Below are 27,679 nucleotides of genomic sequence, written 5' to 3' on the forward strand. Positions count from 1 at the left end.
AGGATGTTATCTGCGCGAGCACACGGCCGGGGTGGGTCTTGGCCTTTATCGTGGCGGCGCTCCGGTCCCGTGGGGCGGCCCGACGGGCTTTCGTCGGGCTTCTGGCTTTCCCGTGTGCGCGTCTGCCTGCGCAGTTGGCGATGGAGTATCGCTTGGGCTCGGCCTCTGACCTCCTGGAAGGCGACGGTGCCAAAATCCACGGGCGGCAAATTGACATTGTCGCCGAGACCCGTTCTGGCGATTGATTTGAATTCCATTGTTGTGCACAAGACAACCACTGGCTTGGTGTACATCTCTATTGGCTTGAAAAGCATTGTCCCAACGGGAGTGAAAGGGTTGCTTGCAAGGGAGCCAATGAAATGAAACACATGTATTTGCCCGACAATAGACGACCACGGTTTATTTATTTGTTTTTCATTTACTTTCTTTTTTGTCAACTCGCAATGGAAATTTGGCTAGGTTCGACGTTGTGCGTCTCCCGGCGTCCGCCCGCCCGAGTAAGTGACTTTTTCCAGCCGATCAATGGGCAGCCGCCCGCCCCGATGTTTTGTTTGGCCTCAAGGCGAAGATCCCGGCGACGGAGGGAGGGGCGCTTCCGCAATCTCGGGCCAATCGCGGCGGCCTTGCGTTTGACGGACAGCCCGCGCGGCCAAACGCGGAGCGCCAATCGGCGAACCTTTGTGCGGGCGGGGAGGCGGGGCGGCGCGCGCTCGCTCGCATAGCGGAAGAAAATGGCGGCCGTGGCCACCGAGCCAGGAGCTGCGGCCATTCGCTCGACGGCTCCGGCGACGAGCGACGACGGCTCGCCGGAGCCGGGCTCGGGGCCGATACCCAAAGAAACGCCGGAGCCCGAGCCGGCCGCTGAGCTGTGCGGCCTCGCCGCGGAAGACGGCGAGTACGCGGACGGAGACGGGGAGGAGCGCCGCCATGTCGGGCCGGGGCCGGGGCCGGGGCCGAAGCCGCAGCCGGGGAAAGTCCAAGACGGGGCGCCTGGCGATCAAGTCACGCCGAACCGTAGCTGTCCCGAGCGACTGTCTCCCGGGGAAGGCGGCTCGGCGCAGACGGCCCAGCGGAGCACCACCACCACCATTACCAGCAGCAGCAACAACAACAGCAGCAGCAGCAGCAGCATCGTCGTCGTGGTCGCCGCAGCCGCAGCCGCCGCCGCCGCCGCGCAGCCCAAGCCCTCCTCGTCCGCCGTCTTCCTCCACTCCTTCCCGGCCCCGCCTCCTCCGGCCGGCGCCGAGGCCGACCTGTCCGCGGCGGAGGCGGCAGAACCGAGCACCGACGGCGCCGGGCGGGGCCGAGCCTACGCGGCCGTCGGCCAGGACGCCCTTTCGGACGTTCCGGAGGACGGCGGGGGCCTGCGTCGAGGCTGCCCGGAGCCCGACATCAAGCCGGCCCAAGCCTTGGCCTCGGCCTCGCCCTCGGCGGACACTTCCTGCCTTCCGCTGCTCGGCGGCGGCGGCGCGCAAGTGCAGGCGCAGGACCTGAATCTGAGCCTGGGCTCCGAAGTCCGGGTCTCTTTGGACCACGTCATCGACGACGCGCTGGTTGTCTCCTTCCGGCTGGGCGAAAAACTCTTCTCCGGGGTTCTCATGGACGTTTCCAAAAGGTACCGACGACACGTTCGGCTCCGAGCTACGTAAAAGTGACTTTGTTTCCAACTGGTTAGCTGCCGTTGAGGGAGGGGTTAGGGCTTAGGCTTCCGACTCCAACTCCGACCGACTCCAAACCTAAACCTAAACCTAAAGTTAAACCTCAGCCTTGCTCCGTAAAACGGCACGCGGTCACGTCTGCCGTAAGCCTTCGTCTCGGTCGCTAGTCTGGGTCGAAACCCTAACCCACCTTCACCTTTCCGACTAAGAATAGAGCCTTGGAAGGCCTCCTTTCACAAAGGGATGCCATTGACGGTGACGGAGGTCCAATCCGTTTGGAGGGCTCAAAACGGATCGGACGTCCGCCCTCGTCCATCCCCGAGTGGACTTTTGCCTCCGCTGTCGCCGCATTCTTTCTCCGTTCTCCGTCCTTTCCCTCGGTTTCTAAGACCTCGGTGTCACCCTCAGGTTCGGACCCTACGGGATTCCCGTCACGCCGTTTCCGCCTCGCCGCGACGGCGCTCGGAGGGCGGCGTCCCCCGAGCCGGAAGCGGCCGGCCAAGAGGACGCGCCTCCCCGCCCGCCGAAGGAGCCGCCGCTGTTTCAGGAGGGGGCGCCGTACCCTCCGCCGCTCTTCATCAGGGACACTTACAACCAGGCCTTACCTCAGCCGCCGCCGCGCAAGATCAAGCGACCCAAGCGCCGCTACCGCTGCGAGGAGCCCACTTCTATCATGAACGCCATCAAGCTGCGCCCACGGCAGGTGCTGTGCGACAAATGCAAAGGAGCCACGGGCGGGCGGCGCGTGGGCCCCCCGGACCCCAGGGCCGAGGAGGCCTCGCGCCGGCGCAAGGCGGCCCAGGGGCCCGTGTCCGCCGAGGTCAAGCGACTGAGGAGCGACCGTGGCGCCAAGCTGAACTCGAAGAAGACGCCGGCGGCAAAGGGGAACGACGGCGGCAAGAAGCCGGCGCGGAACGCGCAGGCGGCCAGGAACTCGGAGCCGCCGACCGGGAACTCGGAGCCGCCGACGGCGCCCCCCCTCGGCGAGAACGGCCACGGAGAGGGCAAGGCCCTGACGCGCGCCGCCGCCCTGCAGAAGCGGAAAGTCCACTTCACGCGGCGGCTCCAGCAGCTGAGCGCCGCCCTGAACGGCCCCGCCTTGCCGCCTCGAATGCGCCTCAAGCCCCAAAGGTATCGTACCGACGAGTCGCAGGCCCCTCCCTCGTCCCCCTCTCCTTCCGCTCGCCCTCCTTCCTCTTCCGCCGACCTCGACGACGCTCGCGCCGGTCCCCGCCCGCCCGCCTCGCGTTCCGTCGCGCCACCCTCTCCGTTCCGCGGCGCCCCGGAGGAGCGGGAGGGAGCGGCCGAGCGGGCCGACCTCTCGGAGGGCCTCTCGCGGCCGCCCCCGCCCTCGGCGGGCCACGGGGAAGGGGAGCGACCCAAGCGGCGGCGCAAGTCGTCCACCTCGTCGTCCTCTTCCTCGTCGTCCACCTCGTCCTCCTCCGCCTTCTCCAAGTCGGTGTCCAGGTGTCAACTGCCGGACGGGCGCGCGGTGTGCGTGGGCGACATCGTGTGGGCCAAGATCTACGGCTTCCCCTGGTGGCCGGCGCGGGTTCTGGCCATGACGGTGGCGCGGCGGGCCGACGGAGACGGCGACGGCCACGCCCAGGGCGACGGTGCGGGGCGTCGGGAGGCGCGCGTGTCCTGGTTCGGCTCGCCCACCACCTCCTTCCTGCCGCTGGCGCAGCTCTCGCCCTTTCTGGAGAGCTTCCAGTCGCGCTTCGACAGGAAGAGGAAGGGCCCGTACCGCCGCGCCATCTCCGAGGCCGCCAGCGCCGCCAAGCAGCTGACACCCGAAGTGCGCGCCCTCCTCACGCAGTTCGAAACGTAGCGCCGAGCCCGCCCGCCCCTTCCCGGGACCGGCCCGCTCACCCAGACGGAGGCGGCGCTCGCTCTCCACGAGCCAGCCCGCCGCCGCCGCCGCCGCCCTTTGATCGTGGCTTGCCCGACGCCGGAAAATGTCCCCTACGATACGGCGTGGCCCGTTTCGGCGCGTATCGAGCTCACGCGAGTGGCCTGGCCGGCTGGAGGGGAGGGAAGGGGAGGGAGCCTTTGCCGCCGATGAGGATTGTCCTTCTCAAACGGCGCCTGGTTGCCGCAACTGACAGAGCGGAAAGGCACCCAAAAGCAAGCTTTGGCCCTTTTTTTTTATTTTGTTTGGCTCCGACGCTCCGCCGTACGGAAAAGGGCCCAATCCGTCGGTGTTTGGACGCGTCCCATTTGAAATGGTGTCTGGCATTGTTGCCACCAATGGGACAAATTCCGATGGAAGCATTGACATGGTCTTTAGTTGCGGCCCTTATCCTTTGCTTGGGCTCCATTTGCAAGTGCAATAGTTACACTCTTGGCGGGTCAAACGGCAACGTGCCGAAAGCCACCCGTGCTTGGGAATCACTGCGGCGAGCGAAGGGAAGGGAAGGGAGTACCGGACCGGACGGCGTGGCGCTGTGCCGACTTTTGGCCTCTTTGTAAGCCCGAGCAACCCTCCCACGTGACAAATAAGTCACCAAAGCTGTGAAAATTGGCCCCCCCGCCTCCCACGACCATCCGTCCAACGCACCCACCCACCCGCCGCATCTATAGGCCGCAGCCACCCCCATGGGGGACAGTGACGTATTTTCCCTCTCTGTTTGTTTGTCTCCTGCGCCACTTTGGGACTCCTTTTTGTCTGTTTGCAGATCAGAGATTCTGGAGAAAAGCCACTTTGTGTAAATGTTTTTGTTTTTCGTTTTGTTTCTTCTTTTTTGTTTCTCTTTCACTCTGATGTTTCAAATCTTAAATAAAACTTCTCTTTGAATTGTTGTCATTGGAGCTTTTTTTTTCTGCTACTGCTGCTGCTGCCGCTGTCGCCGCCGCTGTGCCCGCCCACCCGCCTGCCCGCCCCATTCGCTGCTCCTTTTTGTTTTTTCCCCCTCCAGTTTTCTTACCTGCAAACAGAATGTTTCCGAGCAAGCAGAGTGGGAAAATGCTAAATGGCGTTACCTTAGCTCATGTCCTTTGTAAACCGCCCTCGCCCCGTGGCCCAATGGGCTTCTGGATGCGGGCGGGGCTCGTCCATCCAGCGTCAAGCCACACGCTTTCCTCGCGTCTAAAATCGTTTGGTGCACTGGATGTACGTACGTGTTAAGCATGTCCCATTCCTAGTATTAGTTAGGTTAGGCCAAGGCCAAGGCCGAACACCACCTTACCTTCGACGGCGCCACCGTGACGTGCGTGTGACGTGTGTGTCGTTCCAGCTCCGCCTCCTTGAAGAGCTGCTGACGTCGCGGCGGACGGCCGGCGCCAACTGCACCCGCCGTTCCGCCCCGCCCCGCCCCGTGACCCCTGTGGATATTTAACCAGTGTATTTATAAGGCTCGCTCCTCACCTGGCACGCTAGCGCGCCTCTTCTTCGCTTAGCGCACCTCTTCTTCTTCTTGTTAGCTGTGGTGGAAACGGGGACGAGCGAAGCAATAAAGGGTTGCACGTCCACCCAGATGTCATCTTTCCACAAAATCCAGCATTGCCACGCAGAACAGTGGATCAATCATTCATTTTTTTAATCAGTTTGGCAAAAAAATTTATATATATATATATATATATATATATATATGTATATATATATATGTATATAATATATACATGGCACCGCTGTCTGCTTTTATAGTTATTGACTTGAGCTTTAAGAGCCCTCCCTCCCAAAATGAATGGGCCGGCTAACTTGCTCAGCTGCTCACCAGCGCAACGCATCCCCCCCCTGCCAATTATGTGAAGAACGAGTAAAGACACTTAGTGAAACCCAATCAGACCCCCACAAAAAAAAAAAACGATTGGCCATCGCGGACGGATGACAAAATCCACGAGAAACCTGTGAACAAACACGTGCTAATTGCTAATGGAGTAATCATTGATGAACGGAGACTCCTAGAGTCATTGATTTGCCCGACGAGGGTCAAAGTCCACAAAGATTTTTATTTACAGATTGTTAAATGCGTCCCCCGCCTCCGAGACGACGGGAAAGCCGGCGCTGGCCTGGGACTCTTTCCTAAATGAACATGGCTGACGGGGGTCAAGACGACGGCAAGGTAAGCGGAAGCGTGGAGTCCCGGCTTCCCGGCGCGCACGAGTCCGCGTGTCGTTGCCGGGATCCGTCGGCTCGCCTGGCCTAGACGTGATACACCGCAACGACGTTGACTCGTCGCGTGGCCGAGTTGACCTTAACGTCTAGCCCAAGGTCGGGGGCCCCGCGGCCATCCGACCCGAGGCGCGTATCTCACGCCCACACTACGGAGTCGGGCGGGTCACCCCGGACACAGCCCACGCACGCCTTTGCCACGTGCAGAGTCCAGACGAGGCCTCGGGCAGGCAGAGCCGGCGAGCTCCCGCTGCCGCCGCCGCCAAAGAGGCCGACGGGGAGCGCGGTTTGGCGGTGGACATGATTTACACCGTGGAGGACGTCCCGCCTTGGTACCTGTGCATTCTGCTGGGCCTGCAGGTACGCCGCCCGGAGGAGCGCCGACGAGCCGCGTCCGAGCCTTGACCCCGCCCCCGTTTGTCCCCGCCGCCGCATCCAGCACTACCTGACCTGCTTCAGCGGGACGGTGGCCGTGCCCTTCCTGTTGGCCGAGGCCATGTGCGTGGGGCGGGACCAGAACGTGGTCAGCCAGCTCATCGGAACCATTTTCACCACGGTGGGAATCACCACCTTGGTACAGACCACCGTGGGAGTGAGGTGAGCCACCCACGACCAGAAGTAACGCGGAGGATGAGCGAGCGCTGATTTGCCTGCCGGCGTAGACTTCCTCTGTTTCAAGCCTCGGCTCTGGCCTTCCTGATTCCCGCGCAAGCCATTCTCGGCTTGGAGCGCTGGACCTGCCCCAGCCAGGGTGAGAGGAGCGTGGGCTATAGAAGTCCGTCCCACCGCCACGCCGGGGTGGCTCTCACCCGCTTCTGTCTGCCCGTGTCGCCAGACCAGATTTACGGCAACGGGAGCCTCCCGCTGGACACGGCCCACGTTTGGCAGCCTCGCATCCGAGAGGTATCCCTCGCTCCCGCCCGTCCGTCCGTCCGTCCTTCCCACCGGTGTCCCGTCCGTCCCTCCGTCTGTCCGAACGTCCCTCCTCCATCCTAACCGGCGGCCGCACTTAGATCCAGGGCGCCATCCTGGTGTCCAGCACGGTGGAGGTGGCCATCGGTCTCCTGGGGCTCCCGGGCATCCTCCTGGAATACATCGGACCGCTGACCGTCACGCCCACCGTCTCGCTCATCGGCCTCTCCGTCTTCGCCACGGCCGGCGACCGGGCCGGTTCTCACTGGGGCTTCTCGGCGCTGTGAGGCCCCGCCCCGGTACCGCCTCCCTTAGCGGAGGCCCGCGCTGACGCTGTCGGCGCGCGTGCGTAGGTGCATCCTCCTCATCGTGCTGTTCGCTCAGTACCTGCGGACCACCTCGCTGCCTTTCCCCGTTTACAGCAGGAAGCGAGGCCTGAGGTTCAGCAGGCTTCACGTCTTCAAGATGTTTCCCGTAAAAGAGCGGTCGGTCGGTCGGTCGGTGGCCCCGTCTCTCGGCCAATAAGCCGCCTCTGTTTTCAGATCATCCTGGCCATCGTGCTGGTGTGGCTCCTGTGCTACGTCTTCACGCTAGGCGACCTCTTGCCCAGCGATCCGCGAGGCTACGGCCACCGGGCCCGCACCGACGCCCGCGGGGACATCATGACCTCCGCCCCCTGGTTCAGGGTGCCGTACCCTTGTGAGTGCCGGGCGGGCGCGGCCCAGATCCGCGGCGTTGGCAACGGTGGCGGCGACCAGATGGAGAGCGTCTTTTTCGCCGCGCGACAGGCCAGTGGGGGCCGCCGACGGTGACGTTGGCGGGCGTGCTTGGCATGTTCAGCGCCACCTTGGCGGGCATCGTGGAATCCATCGGCGACTACTACGCCTGCGCCCGGCTGGCCGGGGCGCCGCCGCCTCCGGTCCACGCCATCAACAGGTGAGACGGACGGGGCCGAGGGGAGGCGCCACGACGACCCGTTGCCCCTCCCCGTTTTGGCAGAGGGATCTTCATCGAGGGCGTCTGCTGCATCGTGGCCGGGCTGCTGGGCACGGGGAACGGCTCCACATCCTCCAGCCCCAACATCGGCGTGCTGGCCATCACCAAGGTGAGGTCCCCTCCAGCCCGAAGCTAAGTCTACCGTGGCTCGCCGCCAGCCTGCGCTGGCCTAACCCCGGCCGTTGGCGTCCAGGTGGGCAGCCGTCGCGTGGTTCAGTACGGCGCCGGCATCATGTTGCTGCTGGGATGCGTGGGGAAGTTCACGGCTCTCTTCGCGTCCTTGCCGGATCCAATCCTGGGAGGGATGTTCTGCACGCTCTTCGGTCCGCCTTCTCCGCCGCCGCCGCCTTCTCATTTCTGCCCCGGCGAGGGCCAAACGGAGGAGGCGGCGGCGGCCTGACCCTAACTTCTCAGGGATGATCACGGCGGTGGGTCTGTCCAACCTGCAGCTGGTGGACCTCAACTCCTCGCGGAATCTCTTCGTGCTGGGCTTCTCCCTGTTCTTCGGGCTGACGCTGCCCGCCTACCTGGAGGCGCACCCCAAGTGCATCCGGACGGGGGCGGAGGAGCTGGATCAGATCCTGACGGTGCTTTTGTCCACCCAGATGTTCGTGGGAGGCTTCCTGGCCTTCTGCCTGGACAACACCATTCCAGGTGATTTCCGCCGCCACCACACCGTCCCGGGTGATTTCCACGTCGCGGCGTGGCCACCTCCCCCGCCGTTGACGCGCTCTCTCTTCGCGGCGCGCAGGCTCGAGGGAGGAGCGTGGGCTCACGCGATGGAGCGCCATGACTTCCTCCTCGTCCTCTTCGCCGACCTACGACTTCCCAGCGGGGATGGGGCTGGTCCGACGGGTCCGCTGCCTCGGGAGACTGCCCGTCAGTCCCACCTTCAAGGGCTGGGGCTTCTCCCGAGAGACGCCCTCCGACGGCGGCGGGGCCGAGCGAGGGCCGGGAGAGGCGGGGCTTCCTCGGCAAGACCACCACCCGTCCATCAGTTTAACTTGTTCAACCTGACTGTCGGACGGAAAAAAACAACATTGAGTGAAGAAAAAGAGTGTGCGGGAGGGAATCAATGAACTCAATTCAATTCAATTTTTTCGCACGCTCTTCTTCATTCAATGAGGTTTTTTTTTCTTCATTTGAACATCATTGTTTTGTGTGCAGAAGCACAAATTGCTCTCTCTCTCCAACCATTATAGTGATATTTACATTTGTGAAGAGAGAAAAAAAACGAGATTTGTGTCTTCAAGTGTATCATTTCATTTTCAGAGCTCAACACTTTGTTGCACCCTAACAAGTGCCGCATCACGGCTAGCTACGTTTTGACGAATGCGTCTCAACCGGCCGTGTCTTTCCGGTGAAACCTTCGCCACGTCACGCCACGTCACTCCCTCCCTCTCGCCCCGAACGGCCGGCCTCCCTGCCTCCCGCCCTCCCTCGTTCGTGTGAGCCAGGTGTGTCCAATTTTCTTGTCAACCCTTGTCTACGTATTTAAAATCCCGTGCCATCCCGACTCCGCGTGGGAGTATTGTCTCGTCTTGGAGGTTGTGGCGGTGTGCGTGCGTGCGTGCGTGCGTGCGTGCGTGCGTGCGTGCGTGCGTGCGTGCGTGCGTGCGTGCGTGCGTGCGTGCGTGCGTGCGTGCGTGCGTGCGTGCGTGCGTGCGTGCGTGCGTGCGTGCGTGCGTGCGTGCGTGCGTGCGTGCGTGCGTGCGTGCGTGCGTGCGTGCGTGCGTGCGTGCGTCTTCCTCCATGGTCAGTATGGTTTATTTTGGGTTTTTTTTTTACTTTACCCAGTTTTTTTTGTTTTGAAGCTTCTTCGGTCACAAACATTTGTGCACCTGCAAAAAAAGGGACAAACATACTATACGAAGGAAAAACACACCCAACCAACTAAACCCCAATCAAAACATAAATTCGGGTCGACGAGACCATTTATTTCATTTCAAGTGAAGATTGACCGTGGATTCCAATTCCGATTGGGCTCGGGGCGACGCCACGGGCTTCTGACGATGGCCCCCGGCGGGCGACCGCTCACAGGGCGTTGAGACCGCTGCCGCCGTCCGCGTCCTTGACTTGTTTCAAAGGGAGCGCCGCTTGCTCGTCCCCCGACGCGGCGTCCTTCCGCTCTGCCGCCGCCTTTGTGCCGGACCTTCCCGCAGACGCGTGGAGCGAGCGAGTCACCCAAACTCTCGTTGGAACAATATGCGACATTCCCGGCACGCGTACAAATACTTTGCTGTCAGATAGCCTTCCGCCGCTACGGATTGTCTCCTATAAAGCGTGCTAGCCGTACCCTATCGGCGTGGGGCCGGAGCGCAGAACCGAAGCGGCGTCGGGTTAGCGCTCCCGTCAAAGTGGTCTGATGTGTGTTCGGGTTAGGGTTAGCTTGGTGAGAGAGCATCCGCTAGCTATTTAGCTTCTAAGTTAGCTGAAGAAGTAGTCAAACCCTCAGCGTCTTTCTGTAAATAGGAGCTAAAAGGGCTTTTAAATTTTTGTTTTGTTTTGTTCTTTTAACCGCAGCATGCACATAGCTGGCCATGTGATTCAAAGTATGTGACTTTCGCATCTCAATCATTCTGCGATTTAGTTTTCGTCCGAGTTCTTCTTTCAACTGTATTCCTTTTAAAGTGTCCCGATGCTTCGGTGCGACCACTTTGGATTTTCACGTGACGCCGTGCACTTTGAACGAGCTGGCGTCAAATCAATTGGCCTCACCGCCAGACGGGACTAAAATGGACTTTCCGACGAGTCGTGCGTGGCCCGATTCGTGACGACCCGGAATTTTTCCGGCAAAGCAAAGGCGGAGCATTTGCCAAGTGCTTTGCCTCACAAGCCGCGGCCCGCTGGCGGCCCGCTGGCGGCCCGCCGCCGGCGCTCACCATCTGTCCTCCACGTCCTGCACGGTGTCCGGCAAGGGAACGTTGAGCGTCTCGGGCAGGATGCAGGCGAAGCCCGAAGCCAGGACGGCCGCCCCCCCGTACACCACGCTGGGCAAAGCGGGGAAGACCTGGAGGGAACGCCCAACCGCGGCGTCTTTTCAGGGGATCGGGGCAAACCAAAAGCCGCGCCGGTCGGTCACTACCTCGTCCAAGATGAGGACGGCGGGCGCCGCCATGCTGCCCACCCTGGCCATGGTGGACACCAGACCCATTCCCGTTTGCCTTGGGAAGACGGATTCAACACGGACGGTGAGAGCGTGCTAAACTCTTGTTTTCTTTGTGTTTTTTTTTTTCCCCTTCCATCTTTGCAGATGGCGCGAGGCGAAAGAGAGACACGGTAAGCATACGGCGGGCGGAGAGACGAGCGGCTACCTGATGACGGTGGGGTAGAGTTCTCCGGTGTACAGGTAGACGGTGGTGAAGGAGGCTGAGGTGAAAGCCTTACCCAGACACGCCAGAGTGGTCCTGACTACTTGCTGCTCTAAAAGAGGGAGCGGCCGCCACGTTAGCGCCGGTTCCAAGCCGTCCGTCCGTCCGTCCGGCCGGCCGGCCGCCTTGGCGCCGGTTCCCGGCCGTCCGGCCGGCGACCGGTCACCCAAAAAGAAAAGTCTCCATTACCCGCGGGGACAAAGATGTTGGAGAAGATGATGAGGGCGGACGCCAAGAGGCAGGCGGCCTGAGACACCCTTCTCCCGAGAAAACTCAGCATGCCCAGGGCCGCGACTTTGGCGGGAATATCCACGGCTCCGAAAATGAGCTGAATCACGTAAATGCTCACCTGGAGACGGAAGAGGTCGGAATACTCGCGGCGGGTTCGGGGCCAAGGGGCTAACCCCGCGCAGAAGCGTTACGTGCGCTCACCCCAAACTTCTGCAGGTCCATCGCTAAGCCGTAGTAGGCAAAGCTGGTGGAGAACCTACCGCAGGAACACAACAAGTCTGTCTGTCACTCATCTTCTTTTAGTCTTGCCGCGCAGAAGACGGACACTCGGGTGGTTCTTCTCAAATTCTTCAAGCGCACCGAGAAGGCGTTCTCCGGGAGCGCCGGGACGGGAACGCCACCCCGCCCGACCGCCCCCGGGCCAACCGGGCGCGCTCGGGTCACCCTCACCAGACGGCGATGAGGCCGATGGAGATTCGTCTCATGGCGGGCGTCCTCAGGAGGTCGTAGGCGGTCAAGCTCTGCTGGTCCGTCTCCAGCTCCTTGCTCATGTGCGAGCGAAGCACCTGCGGGCGGAACGGGCGTCAGGCTCGACCGGAGCCGACTGGCGCCGGCGGCGGACGCGCCACCTCCGGTGTCAGCCCGTCGGACACGTGGGCTTTTCCGTTGATGCGGGCCACTCTGCGGAGGGTCTTCAGCGCCTCCCCGGGTCGCTGCCTGAGCAGCAGCCAGCGGGCGGACTCGGCAAACCACCTGAGCGGCGTCGGGCACGTCAAGCGCCCCTTCCCCGAAGGAAGTCGGCGATGGACCTACGTACCAACTGTAAGCAAAGAAGAGGATGTGGGGAGCGCACACGGCCACGTGCAGCTTCCTCCAGTCCCGCAGCCAATAAGCCAAGCCCGCCAAGACCATCTGACCGAAGGTGAAGTAGAAGGAGGTCAGCGTTCCCACCAGAGTCCTGGTTTTGGTGGGGATCCACTCCACCTCTGGCGCCAAACGAAAGAGAGTCACGTCGGCCCGATAGGAGCTCGGCGCCAAACGGAAAAGCGTCACGTCGGCCCGACGGGAGCTCGGCGCCAAAAAGCTCTTACTCAGGGAGACGGAGTTGAGGATGATGCCCGACACGGCCATGCCGCTCAGGAAGCGAAAGGTGCAGTAGACCCAGTAAGACTGCGAAAAGGCACAGCAAGTGCCCAGGACGCCCAGCTGCAGGTAGGACCAGATGAGGATGGAGCGCCGGCCGAACCTGAGGCCACGGGGGTGGGGACAGAGGGCCCGGGTGGTCACGGCAAACGCACCAAAGGACGCCTAACTCTAAGCCCCGGCCTCGCACCTGTCGGACAGGCCGCCGTAGATGACGGCGCCGGCTAAGACGCCGCCCATGTACACGGTCTGGATCATCTGCTTGAGGGGACGCAGGGAGCACACCAGCTCCCACTGAGGACGCACGGATTCACGCCGGATCACGTGGGCTTCCCCGCCCTACCGCTCCAGCGGAAGCTCTCTGCGCTCTCGCTCACCGTCGGACCGTCGGAACCTCCCCCCGGATCGTTTGAGCGGCGGCGGCGGCGGCTCACCTCGGAAACGGTGGTGGCGCTGAACTCGGAGCGGTCAAAAGTCCATCCGTCCACGCAGCTTTCGGTGTGCGCATCACTGGCATTGTTGGATCCGTTGGCTTTCAGCATCTGCCACTGAGGTGTCACGTACCTGAAAGTGTTAAGGTCGGGTGTCAACTCAAACCCGCGTCAGCCGCTGCGCCGACGAAGAGGGACCGGGCGCGACAAAACACCTGCGGCAGCGGTCCAGTCTGGTACCCGACGGGTCCGGCGGAATGAAGGCCCTCAACGCGTCTTCGCCGTCCGCCTGAAAGCCCGCCCACGTCAGCACGCGTCAGCGGCGCCGGATGCAAAAGCGTCGCCTACCTCCCGCGTCAGATTCCAAAAGCTGTGATTGGCCGACAGGCTGCAGCGGTGGCCGGGGGTCCCGGAGACAAAATTGTTGAGAAGGTTCTGACTGGCCATCAGGAGGCCCGGGAAACTGATCAGGGTCACGTGGAGCCACTGGTACCGGCCGAAACCCCCCATCTGACCGGCACCGGGAGGCAGATTCACACACCACGAGATGAACGTTTCCCGCCGATTGGCCGCGCGCTTTGCCCGCGGATAAATGACGGACGAGCCCCTCCCGCTTTGGTGGTTAAAAAACAAACAATCACACAAAAAGGGGACCGCTCGCTCGGGATGGACCGTTCCACGATCGCAATGGGAGAGACGGAGCGGTCGCCGAGACCTCCGGTCAACCCGATGGGCGAAAAGAATGGCCGGGTCCCTGGTCAAAGACGGACGCTCGCTATTCAAAGAAAGGATGGGTCGGTCACCTGGTCGAGCAGCTCACTGAAGCCCATGTTGCCGTCGTCGAAGTCTGTCGTCTCTTGGGACGTCTGAGAATTGCAAGAAGAAAAAAATCAAAGGCCACTTGGACTCCCAGCTGCTGAAAGTTGACAGCATGACAACGGCGTCCGCTTTTTTTTTTTTTTCCCCCCCCCAAAAAACTCCTGAGGCGGTCTGCTGAGTCGCCTTAAAAGCTTAAAGGTGGGCACGTTTCCCGACACGAGCGGATTTGGGCCGGCGGACGCCCGCTTACCCCGTAACGGAGCGGAGCGCAAGGATTGGCGCCAGCGAGTCAATCGGCAAGAAGTCTCCCCTGACTGGAGGGGCGGGGTGGGGGCAGGGGGTCTGCAGACTTTGACACCTGCCCCCTTCCCCAGCACCGTCTGTTAATGTTCTCGGGAGTCCCTTGCCGTTAACTGTGAAGTGGCGATGGACCAGTAACTAGTCGGCACATTGTTTTTTGTTGTTCATTACAACTTGCCGCTACGCTTCCTTTCCACTCTTCATGTTAACTTCAGGCTGTAGATATTCCACTTGCCAGTCATTAAGCGTCTCGGCCGTCGGGGGACTCGACTCTATCCGTAATGCCCGTGTCCCCCGAGGGCCCAACACCCCCGCACCCTTCATTAGAACGGAACGACGACCGTTCCTCATTGGTCGTTTAGACTTTCCGGCGACCCGTTTCAACGGACCCACCCACCCACGGTCAACGGGGCATCCCGTCGCTATCCGAGAGGGTCACGGGAACTTTCCGCTCGTCCTTTGAAATACCCGATGACTTAAGTCCGGATCACCCCGGGACCCCGTCCGTGCGCGAGGGCCGCCTCCGATCGGAATTCACCCCAGCGGATCGCAGCAACAAACAAATTGGCGGGCGGGCGAGCGAGCGGTCGGCAGGTCACCAGCTGAACGCGCCGTTCGGCTTTCCCCGCCATTCGCACGTGTGTGTGTCACACGTCGGGGGAGGGGGGGGTCAAACATTCGGGGCGGCAAATTTGCGCAAAGGCCACGGCAATCATCGCCAACTCCGGCTTTTCTACAAACCTTTCGCGTCACTTATTCACTCGAGCGATTGGACCGCGTTCCGAAAAAAGCCCAGGTCGGGGCCACATGACGGCGATAGCGTCGCCACGGCTCCCGAAAGGAGGATCGGTCTGGGCCCCGATCGCGTTTTGCTTGGTTTTCTTTTGCCAAGAAATTCAGTCGTTTTATTGGAAAATGGTTTATAGCCACAAAAAAAAGGTATCAATGCAACACCAATTTGGCGGGTCACCAATTTTTTGGGGGGCGGCGAGTTTGACACAGGTGTATGCTTTGATGTGAGATGTTGTTGATGTTTTTTTTCCCAAGGTTTTCAGACTTCCGAAATAAAAGTACAAATGGATGGATGTTGTCGCCGCCTCTTTGAAAAGGGCAACGGGCGTTTTTATTTCTCGCTTGTCGCCGATTTGAACGTGAGCTTGAGCGCCCGGAAGGGTCTCGTGTCGACTTGAAGCAATTTGCCAATTTGACGTCATTTAGCTCAGTCGACCTTCGTGGGTGACGAGGACGTTTGGGAAGCGTATTCGCTGCAAAGGTCACGTGTGCCGAAAGAGCGACGCGCGACAGCAGCCGTAAGTACGTATATGTGTGGCGCCGGAAGTAGGTGTCGAGCCAGCCATTGCGCCGGCGGGTCAGAAGTTAGTATCGAGACATTGCGCCGGCGCGCCGGAAGTTAGTATCGAGACATTGCGCCGGCGCGCCGGAAGTTAGTATCGAGACATTGCGCCTGCGCGCCCTCGCTCGCTGGGGAGAATGGCGGCGCCCGTCGATCTGGAGCTCAAGAAGGTAATTGAAGCCAAGCGCCAGTCGAATACGTTGCCCGTCCGTCGACCTTTACAAAGCACCGAATACATCTCCCGTCCGTCGACCTTTACAAAGCACCGAATACATCTCCCGTCCGTCCGTCCGTCCGTCCGTCCGTCGACTTTTACAAAGCACAGCAGTGAGGTCGGGCGGCGAATCGATTCGGTCTAGTTCAGTTGATTCGAGTTCAGTGCTGTCCACCTCAGCCCAGCCCAGCTGGAGATTGGAGCGGTTCGGCTTGGGCATTTTGGGATGGCGGAGCGGGCTCCATCTCTGTGCACGGCGAGAAGCCTAACTAAGCCTTGTTTGCTACGACAGGCTTTCTCGGAACTGCAGGTGAAGATGATCGACACTCAGCAGAAGGTGAAACTGGCCAACCTGCAGATCGAACAGCTGACGCACGTGCAGAAGCACGCCAACCTGACGCGCGCCGAGATCGACACGCTCGGCGACGACACCCGCATGTACGAGGGCGTCGGGCGCATGTGAGTCGCCTCGCCTGCCTCCCTTGCCCAGAAAACGCGGATCGCTTGGCCGCCTATCGACTCGCTTCACCTCGCCTCCGCCTCCGCCTCATTTCACCTCACATCCTTTCAGGTTCATCCTGCAGTCCAAGGAGGGCATCACGCAACAGCTCAAGACAAAGCAGAAGACCGCCGAGGAGAAAATCAAAGAACTGGAGGTAGGAATTGTGCCCCCGTGTACTCCCGTGTTTCTTCCCTCAACTTTTTGTCCAGATTACGATTGGGGACTCTCAATCAAAAGATCTCGGCAATGAAGTGGGCTTGTTTGCACATCTTCAATGGTTATTTTGGGGGGAGGTCAAATGAGAAGATACTAAGCGTTTTAGTCGATGCTATATTTTGGTCAACAACAACAAAAAAGAAATCCATTGATGTCCAAACGAGGAACTCAATTCATACATTTGCTGTGATTGACGGCGCGGCACGTCAATCCATTTTAACTGGCACGGATTGGACGTCTATATCTGTCAATGGCACTAAAATGAGGATTCTTGGCTCGCTACTTAAATTGAATGTCTACTGCTGTTATGGCATGCATTGCTGGGGGGGGGGTCAACTTTAGTGTTACTTGGGGCTGAAACCTTTGTCAATGCACTCTTTATTTCAGTGGTTCTTAACCTTGTCGGAGCTACCGAAGCCCACCAGTTTCATATGCACATTCACCAAACCCTACTACCCTAGTGTAAAATAAAATATGATTTCTTTTTTCAAATTCAAGATGCATAAATTCCTCGCAGCACTGATTGGCCAAGCAATGTCACGTGATCATCCGTAGCCAGTGACGGTCAAGTGGAGCACGTTATCGTGTACAGTGGTACCTCGACATACGAGCGTAATCCGTTCCGAGACTGAGATCGTATGACGAGGTTCTCGTAACTCGAGCGGACGTTTCCATTGAAATGAATGGAAAAAAAAATTAATTGGTTCCAGCCCTCTGAAAAAACACCAAAAACAGGATCTTGGATTGGAAAAATGTTTTATTTCTTCTCATTCCCCATCTATTAACAAAGTAACACATAACTAGTGGTTTAATAGAAATAAAGTGTTTAATCTAACTAAAATTGGGCGGATTTCGCCGAGGGGAGAGGGGCACAAAAGGGGCGGGGGGGCTTCGTTTTTTTTCCACACAACGCACTCGTAAACAGAACAAGCACTCCACCCTCACGTTCGCTATGGATGGGCTGTTTGCTGTCGTACTATTCCCTTCAAAATATTCCGAAAATGATGCACACAAATGTCCTCACAATCGGAGAACGCACGACCACTTGCCAACGAGCAGCAGTCTTATCAGCGATCGGACCGCTGCTCATGGGAGCTTCGGGGGCGCTGGCTAGCGGCTCCTTTTAGCTTGTAGCATCTGTGTTTGCATCCCCTCGAACGGCGCCCATGATAGATTTGCTACCGGGGATGCTGTTGCGAGCCAGTGCCCCCGATGTTCTTAAAAGCAGCCAACGAGCAGAGTCTTTTATCAGCGATCGCCCCGCTGCTCATGGGAGCTTCGGGGGCGCTGGCTAGCGGCTCCTTTTAGCTTGTAGCATCTGTGTTCGCATCCCCTCGAACGGCGCCTATGATAGAGTTGCTACCGGGGATGCTGTTGCGAGCACGAGTATACTTCATTACCCAGAAAGCCCTTTTTTCCCCGCGCATGCGCGTTGTGCGTTTCCTGGTCTGAATAGCTCATCCGGTGCTCGTAAATATTGTTATACACGAAAGATATGCAAAAAAAAAAATGCCATGCCCACCTGGCTTGGTCGCATCACGAAATTTTGACCGCATCACGGGCGAATTATTCGATCGAAATTTCCCCCGTAAGACGAGCATTTTGTATGATGAGCGGTCGTATGACGAGGTACCACTGTATAGACACGACGGGTGTCCGTGGCAGAGGCTCCACCCAACTCCCGAGACCGACTCGCCGAACCCCTGGGATTCGTTCGATCCAACCCGCGTTAAGAACCACTGCTTTATTTATTGTATTCTTATGTTGCATTTATTTGTGACTTCCAGCAGAAAAAGGTATATCTGGAACGCAGCGTCAAGGAGGCGGAGGACAACATTCGGGAGATGTTGCTGTCCAGGAGAGCTCAGTGAATTGTTGTTCATTAAAGCCACGGAATTTGCTCATTGATCGGGACACCAAAGAGTTTTATTGGCAAGATCACGTGTCGTCGGACTTGTTGACAAAGTTGACGGAGTAGGAGCCCGTGTCGGAGTTGCGGTCCACTCGGAAGTTGTTGGTGGACAGGCCGAACGGTCGCAGGACCATGTTGCCCAGCTCCTTCAGTTTGCCTGTGGAGAGAAGTCAGGTGGTTGGTGAAGAAGAAAAAAATCCAATCAATCAAATGAAATCGTTTCAAAAAATGGGGTGGTGCGGCAGGGCTTCAAATCCTACCTAACATTTCCTCCTTCAGCTTCTCATTCTTGTCGTGGATCTCCTGAGGTAAACGCTGCGGGAAAACCACGTGCCCGTGTTCATTCCAAACTACCGATTCCAACAGCCTTTAATTTAGACTATCTCACGGGCGGGCAGGCAGGCAGGCCCCTTGCACAAAATCATTTCCAAGCATCTCCAATTTCCTCCGGCATCAGCACATTTAACCCATACGGCCGAAGGCCGTCTGCAACGCGCTACCAATAGCGTCCGCGCTAATGGGCTTTAAATGGCGTCGTGTCCCCGGACTCACCGCGCAGGCCCGCCTGGCCGCCGCCAGCTCGGGTTCTCGCCGCAGAGCCTCCCGGTAGTCCTCCAGGGCCTTTTCAAGCTGCTCCGTCTGTTCGTAGAGCTCGGCCCTTCTCAGCAGCGCCTTGACATAGTCCGGATTCAGCTCCAGCGCTGGCGTCCCGCAACGGAGCCGTCAACAAAGGCAGCGAGCGGCGTGTGGCGTGGCGTGGCGTCACTCACCCCTGGAGCAGTCGGCTATCCCGTCCTCCTTCCTTTCCTGACGGCGGCCGGCAAAGGGGCGACAGGGCGACGCCCGCCGTTAGCGGCGACTTCCCGGGCGGAGTCTGGCGGCGGCGGCTTACCAGGTGGAGTCTGGCGGCGGCTCTGTTGGAGAAGAGGACCGCTCGCTCCGGGGCGAACCGGCACGGACACAGACGCAGAGCCCGCGTGTAGCTTTGCTCTGCCGCCGACCAATCTGCACAAAGACCGGGCGGGTGTCGTCTACTTTGACCCGGTCTCGTTGGCCATTCTAACCAGCTCGACAATTGGCCCAAAAAAAGCAGTCGCACCTCTTGGTTTTGTGTGCTGCGCTGAATGCTTACCATTTGTCATGGACCAAGATAGACAAAGCAAAATATGTTGCGGTCAAGGAATCCTTCCTTTTATTTTTGGGGGCTCATCCAAATGAGCTGACCTTATATCATCATCATCATCAGTTGCGCTTGCGAGGCTCTGCTCAAGGGCTGTCAACTGCGGCGGTGCTCACCTCCTTGCTTAAAGTACGAGTTGCCTTCCTCCTTGAGGGCGAGACTATGCATCCGGCGGCTCTGAAGTCAGGTAAACAAAACGCCGTGGGGCTCTGAAGTCAGGAAAACAAAAGGCCGTGGGGCTACCGGAGCGCGGCCGTATTTTGACATTTACCTGCTCCTCCTCCTCCGTCAATTCCTCGTCCTCTTCCTCCTCCTCAGCCGCCGCCTCTTCGCACTCCCTGACGTCAGAATCATCATCATCATCTTCTTCTTCAATGGTATCCGCGGGCCGTTGTCTCGCGTCGGTCTTCAGCCGCTGTCTGTCCTCGTCTCCGCGATCGGGGGTCTCCAGAGTCTCCTGGCAGTCAAAAAAGTCTTCTCTCTCCAAGGAGTCCTCCTCGTTGTGTTTCACCTCGTCTGTCGGCCCGTTCATGCTAAAAAAAAAAAATCCACAGAACAAAGATTGGACGTCACGTCGGTCCGTTCAAACCCTGCCCTCGTCTCAGAACTCGGACCTTCTCGTTCACTAACCGACAAGAGCTCAAAAATGGGATGCGCAACGACGTTATTTACTCACAGAGTCAGTGGCTAAAGGTTAAAGAAACGGTATTTAAAAAAAGCGAGCCGGCGGCTGTCGTCCCTGACTGAAACAAAAGCTGCGATAGCTCCAAAAGTCTACAAAGTGAATGGGAGAAAATACTACAACTAAGCTGTTATGTTGTGACTTTACCTCAAAACAACGCTAGTCTTCGATGAACGTAGCCATAGATATCGTGTATTACGAGCTAGATAACTAATGCCCTATGTGAGTCGGCGGCTGTTTGGAGGACAGAGCCGCTTCCAAATTAATAGGGTCGAAAGCGTTTTTTTCTTTCTTCTTTACATCGATTGTGAATCATTGCCCCTAATTAATGCGTCTTTTTTAAATCCAAAATTTGTACATGCGTCCAAAAAATCAGCTCGGATTTTAAGTGGGGGTAAAAAAATCGCTGACCATGTAAGTTTCCGCAGAACACACTGAAAGTCTCGCGACGCAAGATGGCCGCCAGATACTGACGCCGACGGAGCATCTAGCGCTCTCTACTAGATACAACGCCCACGATTTGAGCGAGGAACTTTCTTCCGGGTTTCTTCTTTGCCTCTTCTTTTTTTCCCCTTCTTCTATACCTCTGTTCTTGTACGGCCACCTTGCGGCAGAGGAATGCGGCTGATTTTCTCCCGGTGTGGCCTGCCAACTCCCTGAGTTCTTGTCGCATTTCAAATCGCTAAGGTTTAAAGAGAAATCCGGAATAATGTGGCTATGATCCAGACCTGGGCAATCCGGTCCTCGAGGGCCGCTGTGGGTGCAGGTTTTTGTTCCAACCGATCCAGTGCAGACAGACAGTTGAATCAATTCGATTTCTGCTGAAACTCGAGGCACCTGAATGCAATCCACTTATTGCTCTTCTAGGATGCCAGATTGGTTGAAAGGTTTCTTTCCTCTTACAGGTTGGAGCGAAAACCTGAACCCACTGCGGCCCACGGTGGAATGAATTGCCCAGGTCTGATCCAGCCTGATGATTGATTTTCTTTTTGAAGTCTTAATCTTTTGAACGCAGTTAAATGACTGCACTCTCGAAAGTGAATGGGCGCTTAACTTGGTCGCTGCACTCATTTTAGATGACGAAACCATCTATATTTAAAGCGACGACACCCTAGTAAAAGATAATACGTAACCCTGATGGGTAACTTTGACATGGAATCACCACCAATGAGAGGGGCCAAAGAGGTGGGACGCGTGGAAAGCTGAGCGGCAGCCAAAGGAGGGATCCTTGGCGGTCCGATCCCCGGCTGCAGAAACTGGCTCTTGGGACTTGGAAGGTCACCTCTGTGGTTGAGGAAGAGCCCGAGCCGGTGCGTGAGGTCGAGAAATGCCAGCTCGACGTCACCGGGCTCACCCGTCACCTGTACGCACAGCTTGGGTTCCGGTAGCACTCGTCTCCAGTTGGCCCGTGGAGCCAAATGGATGGTAAATATTGATCACGGAAGCTGGCATTGTGTTTGTTAGACACCCTGACAACACTGAGCCCTTCTTCTTTTTTCTCCTAACGCCAGCATGCGGCGCGTCGCTGTTCCCCGAAGCCACTTCTAAAATAGCCGCTACGCCCGTCCGGCCCTGCCCTGCCCTGCCCTGCCCTGCCCTGCCCAGCCCACCCTGGTCTCGTCTGGTCTCGTCCGGCCCACCGCCGTTCTCGTCCAGCCCTCTCGTTTCTATGGGCGGGGAGGACACGCACACGGCACGGAGCGAGTGCAAGAAGAAGCACGAGCAGCATCCGCTCCAGCGAGGGCCCCACCGAAAACCCCAGGTGAGCTTCTCTTTTCTGGCCCACCTTTGCCCGTTTGTGTATTTGGGTGTGTGTTTCCCAGCAAAAAATACATGTTTGCGTTAAAAGTCAAGGGGGAAGGTATCGCCCCCCCCCCAAAAAAAACGACCCCCGCCCCCAACCCCCCACCGCTTTGACAGAATGTGCCCCTTCATGTTGCGTGCGTGCGGCTGATTCCATGGACTATTTAGGACTGGTGGGCTGGGGGCGTGGCCACGCACTAGCATGTCTAAATTAGGAAGGTGGCCCCGGCTCACAACGGGGGAGGAGCGGAGCGACCCCGTTACCGGGCTGACCTGATTTTTATTTGTATTTATTTTTTATTTTTAAACCACAAACAACCACATTGGTTAGGTACAAACTTGACACAATTGTACATTTATATCTCAAATAAACACCAAAATGTCACAGCCCGCCAGCGAGTGATTGTTTCACAGCCGACGTGAGAAATGAACTCCAGAGATAAAAAGGTTCCACGAGCAAAGCACCCGAACCTGGTCGCGTAGCGCCGGAAGCGACGATAGATATAAGGCGCGGATTTAAGACATTGTGGCACTCCCACGTGAACAGAAACAGGGAGCGGAAGAAAAAAAAACAAAAAAACATTCAAAGTCTAAGACTGACTGACATTACGTCCGCGGACTTGTTGCGCCAAGGTCAACGCGAGCCGCCGACCATCGTCTATTAATATCTCCGCTCGTAACGCTCGGATAAAGACTAGAGTCTCTGGAAAGACGTGAGGGCGGCGTGATGTGGGGCAGGCAGATGGGTCAAAATGCCTTTGGCGAGACAAATGCGTGACAGCTATACCGAGGGCGCCTTTTCCATCCCATCTGGGAAAGATTGACTCCGCGGGATATACGCTAAGCATATTGAACAAACCAAGTGGGTGGCTAGGTCGCTCGGATGGATGTGTGACATGTGCACGTTTTAGACAAAGGATAGAGATACTGTTAGCGGTAGCGAAACAGCAGGTGACCAAAGCTAGCCTATTTGGAAGCGGTAAATTGTTCCCGTCCGCGGCGCTCTAGCCGACGCGCTCGTTTCCACGGAGTGGACGTGTACGCGTGGTCCGCCGGGCAAAGGAAGGTAACGCGTGGAGATTTGGGAATTGCCGCCGTCACCTTCCTTCCTCCTCAGTCTCCGCCCGGCCCGGCAGCCATGAGTCGCAGCATCGTGCGGCAGAGCAAGTTTCGCCACGTCTTCGGCCAGAGCGTCAAAGCCGAGCAGAGCTACGACGACATCCGGGTCTCCAAGGTGACGTGGGACAGTTCCTTCTGCGCCGTCAACCCCAAGTTCCTGGCCGTCATTGTGGAGTCCAGCGGCGGCGGTGCCTTCCTGGTCATTCCCCTGGCCAAGGTGGGTTACCCCGACCGAGCCTTTCCCCAGCATTGGCCTCCGGATCGGTGCCCTTTGAGAATCCATACCCGTGGTCCCCAAACTAATATCCCGGAAAGTGCCGCAGTGGGTGCGGTGGTTTTTGCTTCCAACCTGTAAGAGGAAACCTTTCCACCAATCTGGTATCTTAGAAGCGCAATCCGTGGATTGCAGTCAGGTGCTTCTTGTTTCAGCAGAAATCTAACTCGTTCAACTGTCTGTGCTGGATCGGTTGGAACAAAAACCCATTGATGAAACACTTTGTCTTGGATGGATGGGTTGGGACAAAAAGCCGCACCCACGGCGGCCGCCCTCCGGGATCGCCTTGGAGACCTCTGATCTATACCATCCGCCACGTAACGCAGGTGGGTCGGGTGGACAAGAACTACCCTCTGGTCATCGGACATTCCGGACCCGTCCTCGATATCGATTGGTGTCCCCATGACGACAACGTGTTGGCCAGCGGATCGGAGGACTGCACCGCCATGGTAAGCCACCCCGCGCCTTTTGCTCGGGCTGCCGGCACGTAGCAACGGTGCAACGGTGCAGCGGCGCTTTATCGGGCCGCGTCGCTTCAGTTTCGCTCAAAGCTCACCTCGGCCCGGCATCGTCGGTCGGTCGGCCGGCCGGCCGAGCACTTTGCGAGCGATTTGCGCAAAGTGCTTGGCGGCGGGGCCCCGTGGCCCCGGAGACCACGAGCATACCCCCACATCTAGCGTACTTTATTGATAGCGCTGGGGTGACGATGGAACGTGGAATTTGCTTCCTTAAAAACACGGAAAGAGTTTGACGGCGACCGTGGCCGAATTGGCGGAGCTGACGGCAACAGCTGATCGCCCAACCCACCCCCCAACCCACCCCACCCCTCGCAGCTGTCCGCTCTCCACAAAGAGACGAGCCCGGTCCGATGCGGTTCTCTGAAATCTGCCGTAATCCTGGCGCCGAGGGAGTTGCTCGGCCGAGAAACGCGAATCCAACTCCGAGGGCACTTTGGCTCGGCTTGCTTTGATTTTTCAACCCCCCCCCTGGCCCCCACGCTCTCCTTAGGTGTGGCAGATTCCCGATCACTCGATGGTCCGCCCCCTCACCGACCCCATCGTGGTACTGGAGGGTCACTCCAAGCGCGTCGGAATCGTCGCCTGGCACCCGACCGCGCACAACATACTTCTCACCGCGGGTACGACAGCCACGCTGGCGCAGCGGAGAGTCCGCGCCGAGTGGTGTCCAAACGTGGCTTTGTTGTTCTTTTCTCAGCCAGCGACAACCTGATCATCGTCTGGAACGTGGCAATGGGGGAGCCCCTGGTTTCCATGGACGACCACCCCGACCTCATCTACAGCGTCAGCTGGAACAGAAACGGAAGCTTGTTCTGCACCACCTGCAAGGACCGGCGCCTGCGCGTCTGTGACCCCCGCAAGGCCCAGGTGGTGGCGGTGAGCAACGCGGCGCTCGTCTGCGGGGGGGGGGGGGGGGGGGTTCGGGGTTTTGCGGCGGTTTCGGCCTCCGCCCGACCTTGACGTGGACCGTTCCCGCCTGGCAGGAACGTTTGGCCCCTCACGACGGCATCCGACCCATGCGAGCCATCTTCACGCGAGACGGCAACATTTTCACCACCGGATTCACCAGGATGAGCCAGAGGGAGCTGGGACTCTGGGACCCGGTACGTGGCCAATGGACCTGAGCATTTTTACCCAATGAACAGCCGTGGAGCAAAATGAGTGGCAGTAGCACCAAATGAAATGTATGCTACGCAGGTAGAATCATCTTTTCCCCTCCCTCAGACCAATTTTGAGGAGCCCGTCGCACTGTTGGAGTTGGACACCAGCAACGGCGTTCTGTTACCGTACTACGACCCCGACGCCAACATGGTCTACTTGTGCGGCAAGGTACCGTCGACATGCAACGGGCGGTCCGACGGGCGGGCGTTTGTGCACGTTGCGGCGGGTGCACCCACCCTGTCGCGGCGGGCGCACCCACCCTGTTACGGCGGGCGTACCCACCCTGTCGCGTGCCTCTGTCCGCAGGGCGACAGTAGCATCCGTTACTTTGAGATCACGGAGGAGCCCCCCTACGTGCATTACCTTAACACCTTCAGTAGCAAAGAGCCGCAGCGGGGCATGGGTTTCATGCCCAAGAGGGGAGTGGACGTCAGCAAGTGCGAGATTGCCAGGTGAGGCCCTGGCAGCCGGCCCAAACCTTGTGGTCGCAGAGCTGAGTGAGTAACCTTGACGTATCCAAGCAACTCGCACTCGTAAATGAAGGTGGGGCGCCAGCAAGAGTACCTGACCTGTAATTGCACACCAGTAAGCTTGTAGCTGCAGAAAATTGACGTTAGGGTGGGCCTACTATTGCACCGTGGGCCACCCGCCCGCAGTGGGGGCAGCTTTTTGGTTCCATCCCATAAGAGAAAACCCTTCCCTTCCCTTCCCTTCCCTTTTCCACCCATTTGGTTTCTTAGAAGTGGAAGCAGTGGATTGCAGTCGGGTGCTTCTTGTTTCAGCACAAAGCATGTGCCTTCAACTGTGTCCACTTTGTCTGTGCTGGATGGCTTGGAATCAAAAGCTGCCCCCACCCATAACGGCTCAAGCCCCGTTGAGTCAAATTTGTCTGTGTCTGTCTGTGCTGGATGGCTTGGAACAAAAAGCTGCCTGCACCTGTAGCGCAGCGTCCCTGGAAGACCACTTTGCCCACCCACCACTGGGTTAGAGTAATTGCCACCAAGAATCTCGTCTGGTCATTTCCCCAAGTTACCTTTTGTGCCAAATTCAACTCCGTGGTTACAAGTTGCTTTTGCTCCAATCCAACTGCAACTTTGCCTTTTTGAACGTTAGCTTTGCAGCAAAGGAATCTCCCCGTCGCAGTCGCCCCTTAACGACAAGCGATAGTTCGAGACCGCGGCTGTCTGTCTGGAAGGACAGAAACGCCTCCATGTTTTCAACTCCATTCCCGTGCCCGGTCTCTACGTGTAGGTTGTACAAGCTTCACGACAAGAAGTGTGAGCCCATCACGATGACCGTGCCCAGAAAAGTAAGTCCCGGCCGATGGGCCCCGGCCGATGGGGCCCGGCTCGGTGGGAGACGCCCCGCTTGACCAAAACTCGTCTCGCAGTCGGATCTTTTCCAAGACGACCTGTACCCGGACACGGCGGGCCCGGACCCGGCCATGGGGCCCGAGGAGTGGCTGGAGGGCCTGGATCAAGACCCCGTGCTGGTCTCCATGAAGGGGGGATACGTGCCGCCAAAAAGCCGCGAACTCAAGGTTTCTGGGAAAAAGACGCTGGATTCCAGGCCCGCCGGCCCGCGCCGCAGCGTTTCTGCCTGCGACGCCGCCAGCCTGCCGGTCAGTCCTCCTTCCTTCCCTCCTGCCTTCCTTCACCCCTTCCTTCCTTCCTCCCTTCCTTCTTTCCCCCCTTCCTTCCTTTCTTCCTCCCTTCCTTCCTTCCTTCCTTCCTCCCTTCCTTCCTTCCTCACTTCCTTCTTTCCTCCCTTCCTTCCTTCCCGCGTGTGTCCCGTTCTCTAAACCTCCAGCAAAGTCTCAATCCCGACCGAGCTCGTCTGAGCCCGGCCACGTCACGCGACAACTCCTTTTTGCTTTTCACTTTAGCCTGCCTTTTGCAACAAACGGGCGCCTTCTCGGGCTTGGACTCTGACTTCTTTTCTAACTTGCTGCCTTTCCCTGTCCTCCTCTCCTCTCCCCTCTTTCCTCCGTTTTCCCGTTGCCCCTTTTCCCTCTCCCTTCTCTCTTTGCCCCATCACGTCTATTGGCGTCCCCCCCCCCCCCGTCACGGCATCCGCCGGCGCAGCCCCAGCTGCTGGAGAGCCTGCTGGATGAGGTACGGCACTTGAAGGCCACGGTGTTGTCGCAGGAGAAGAGAATCTGCGACTTGGAGAACAGACTGTCCCAGTACACCAACGGGACGGCCTGAAGAGGCCCCAGCCCGGCAGCAACCGGACCTTGGGGAAAGGGCCCCCGCAGACTTTTGGCGGGCGAGTGCCGCGCAGCAAAGCCGGCGCGAGGCTCCGAAAGAGCGGCCCGCTCGCGACGGTGTGATTGCCAACGTGCCGGACCTTTAACCACGGAGACCAACGCTTTTAGCCCCTTTCTTCCAAACGGGGACGAGGGCCGAAGGTTTGAGGGACACGCCCAGCCGGCAGAGCTGACGGCGAGGGACAAACGGCCGCCTGCTTGGAAATTAGAGCGGTACATTAGTTTGAAAATGTAACACGCTTCACGTTTAGCGGGTCAGCTGCTAGTCTCGCGGCCCTTTTAAAAGCACCCGGAAACACGCGGGAGACAAAATGCCTTCCACGTGTGTCCTGCAAAATGAGATTTCCCGTGGAGGATTTGAGCAGCGATGCCATAATAAAGTGTGTAGGCTTTTTGTAGATAGGCATTCTTCCATGGAGCGAACAATTTGCCCACCATTTTATGCGGGGCGTGCTTCTTTGGGCATCCCATCGAAACAACAGCAATGAAAGCAATCTTTC

At 58.5% G+C, this 27,679-nt stretch overlaps 6 protein-coding genes across 13 annotated transcripts; 4 read left to right on the top strand and 2 right to left on the bottom strand.

Moving 5' to 3' along the window:
- Window positions 1–681: 681 nt before the first annotated feature.
- On the top strand, window positions 682–4,455 carry pwwp2a (PWWP domain containing 2A). Its single transcript, XM_077592560.1, has 2 exons — window positions 682–1,615; window positions 2,067–4,455. The coding sequence occupies exons 1-2, from the start codon at window positions 732–734 to the stop codon at window positions 3,487–3,489; spliced, it is 2,307 nt and encodes a 768-aa protein (XP_077448686.1). The 5' UTR covers window positions 682–731; the 3' UTR covers window positions 3,490–4,455.
- An 815-nt stretch (window positions 4,456–5,270) lies between these two features.
- On the top strand, window positions 5,271–8,917 carry slc23a1 (solute carrier family 23 member 1). 3 transcript variants are annotated; one of them, XM_077592561.1, is made up of 13 exons: window positions 5,271–5,722; window positions 5,980–6,132; window positions 6,212–6,369; window positions 6,435–6,523; window positions 6,608–6,675; window positions 6,786–6,967; window positions 7,038–7,158; window positions 7,227–7,383; window positions 7,473–7,620; window positions 7,684–7,789; window positions 7,874–7,980; window positions 8,128–8,334; window positions 8,432–8,917. In XM_077592561.1, exons 1-13 carry the CDS (start codon window positions 5,687–5,689, stop codon window positions 8,757–8,759), a joined length of 1,860 nt encoding a protein of 619 aa, XP_077448687.1. In that variant the 5' UTR covers window positions 5,271–5,686; the 3' UTR covers window positions 8,760–8,917. The 3 variants fall into 3 exon arrangements, with proteins under 3 accessions (XP_077448687.1, XP_077448689.1, XP_077448688.1); XM_077592562.1 differs by having other exon boundaries at window positions 5,273–5,722; window positions 7,874–8,003; window positions 8,095–8,334; XM_077592563.1 differs by lacking the exons at window positions 6,786–6,967; window positions 7,038–7,158 and having other exon boundaries at window positions 5,272–5,722.
- A 679-nt stretch (window positions 8,918–9,596) lies between these two features.
- oatx (organic anion transporter X) lies at window positions 9,597–14,306 on the bottom strand. Its single transcript, XM_077592567.1, has 16 exons — window positions 13,926–14,306; window positions 13,660–13,722; window positions 13,205–13,366; window positions 13,072–13,145; window positions 12,860–12,989; window positions 12,616–12,719; window positions 12,374–12,528; window positions 12,100–12,268; window positions 11,912–12,035; window positions 11,733–11,848; window positions 11,484–11,538; window positions 11,241–11,400; window positions 10,995–11,103; window positions 10,766–10,844; window positions 10,563–10,690; window positions 9,597–9,832 (listed from the first exon to the last, which is right to left on the bottom strand). The coding sequence occupies exons 2-16, from the start codon at window positions 13,684–13,686 to the stop codon at window positions 9,715–9,717; spliced, it is 1,710 nt and encodes a 569-aa protein (XP_077448693.1). The 5' UTR covers window positions 13,687–13,722; window positions 13,926–14,306; the 3' UTR covers window positions 9,597–9,714.
- Window positions 14,307–15,332: 1,026 nt separating this feature from the next.
- On the top strand, window positions 15,333–18,175 carry pfdn1 (prefoldin subunit 1). The gene is made up of 4 exons (XM_077592573.1): window positions 15,333–15,499; window positions 15,836–16,002; window positions 16,115–16,199; window positions 18,049–18,175. Exons 1-4 carry the CDS (start codon window positions 15,467–15,469, stop codon window positions 18,130–18,132), a joined length of 369 nt encoding a protein of 122 aa, XP_077448699.1. The 5' UTR covers window positions 15,333–15,466; the 3' UTR covers window positions 18,133–18,175.
- On the bottom strand, window positions 18,170–20,880 carry ttc1 (tetratricopeptide repeat domain 1). 5 transcript variants are annotated; one of them, XM_077592572.1, is made up of 8 exons: window positions 20,764–20,880; window positions 19,625–19,886; window positions 19,470–19,530; window positions 19,066–19,178; window positions 18,944–18,980; window positions 18,726–18,874; window positions 18,434–18,488; window positions 18,170–18,330 (listed from the first exon to the last, which is right to left on the bottom strand). In XM_077592572.1, the coding sequence occupies exons 2-8, from the start codon at window positions 19,883–19,885 to the stop codon at window positions 18,200–18,202; spliced, it is 807 nt and encodes a 268-aa protein (XP_077448698.1). In that variant the 5' UTR covers window position 19,886; window positions 20,764–20,880; the 3' UTR covers window positions 18,170–18,199. The 5 variants fall into 5 exon arrangements, with proteins under 5 accessions (XP_077448698.1, XP_077448694.1, XP_077448695.1 ...); XM_077592568.1 differs by lacking the exon at window positions 20,764–20,880 and adding an exon at window positions 20,183–20,335; XM_077592569.1 differs by lacking the exon at window positions 20,764–20,880 and adding an exon at window positions 20,030–20,176.
- Window positions 18,325–27,577, top strand: LOC144068227 (coronin-6-like). 2 transcript variants are annotated; one of them, XM_077592566.1, is made up of 12 exons: window positions 18,325–21,460; window positions 21,547–21,797; window positions 22,956–23,174; window positions 23,558–23,680; window positions 24,240–24,369; window positions 24,447–24,625; window positions 24,733–24,852; window positions 24,974–25,078; window positions 25,217–25,362; window positions 26,162–26,219; window positions 26,301–26,531; window positions 26,995–27,577. In XM_077592566.1, exons 1-12 carry the CDS (start codon window positions 21,454–21,456, stop codon window positions 27,115–27,117), a joined length of 1,692 nt encoding a protein of 563 aa, XP_077448692.1. In that variant the 5' UTR covers window positions 18,325–21,453; the 3' UTR covers window positions 27,118–27,577. The 2 variants fall into 2 exon arrangements, with proteins under 2 accessions (XP_077448692.1, XP_077448691.1); XM_077592565.1 differs by lacking the exon at window positions 26,995–27,577 and having other exon boundaries at window positions 26,301–26,972.
- The last annotated feature ends 102 nt before the right edge of the window (window positions 27,578–27,679 follow it).

Source organism: Stigmatopora argus, chromosome 22 (assembly GCF_051989625.1).
Source record: "Stigmatopora argus isolate UIUO_Sarg chromosome 22, RoL_Sarg_1.0, whole genome shotgun sequence".
NCBI lineage: Eukaryota > Metazoa > Chordata > Actinopteri > Syngnathiformes > Syngnathidae > Stigmatopora > Stigmatopora argus.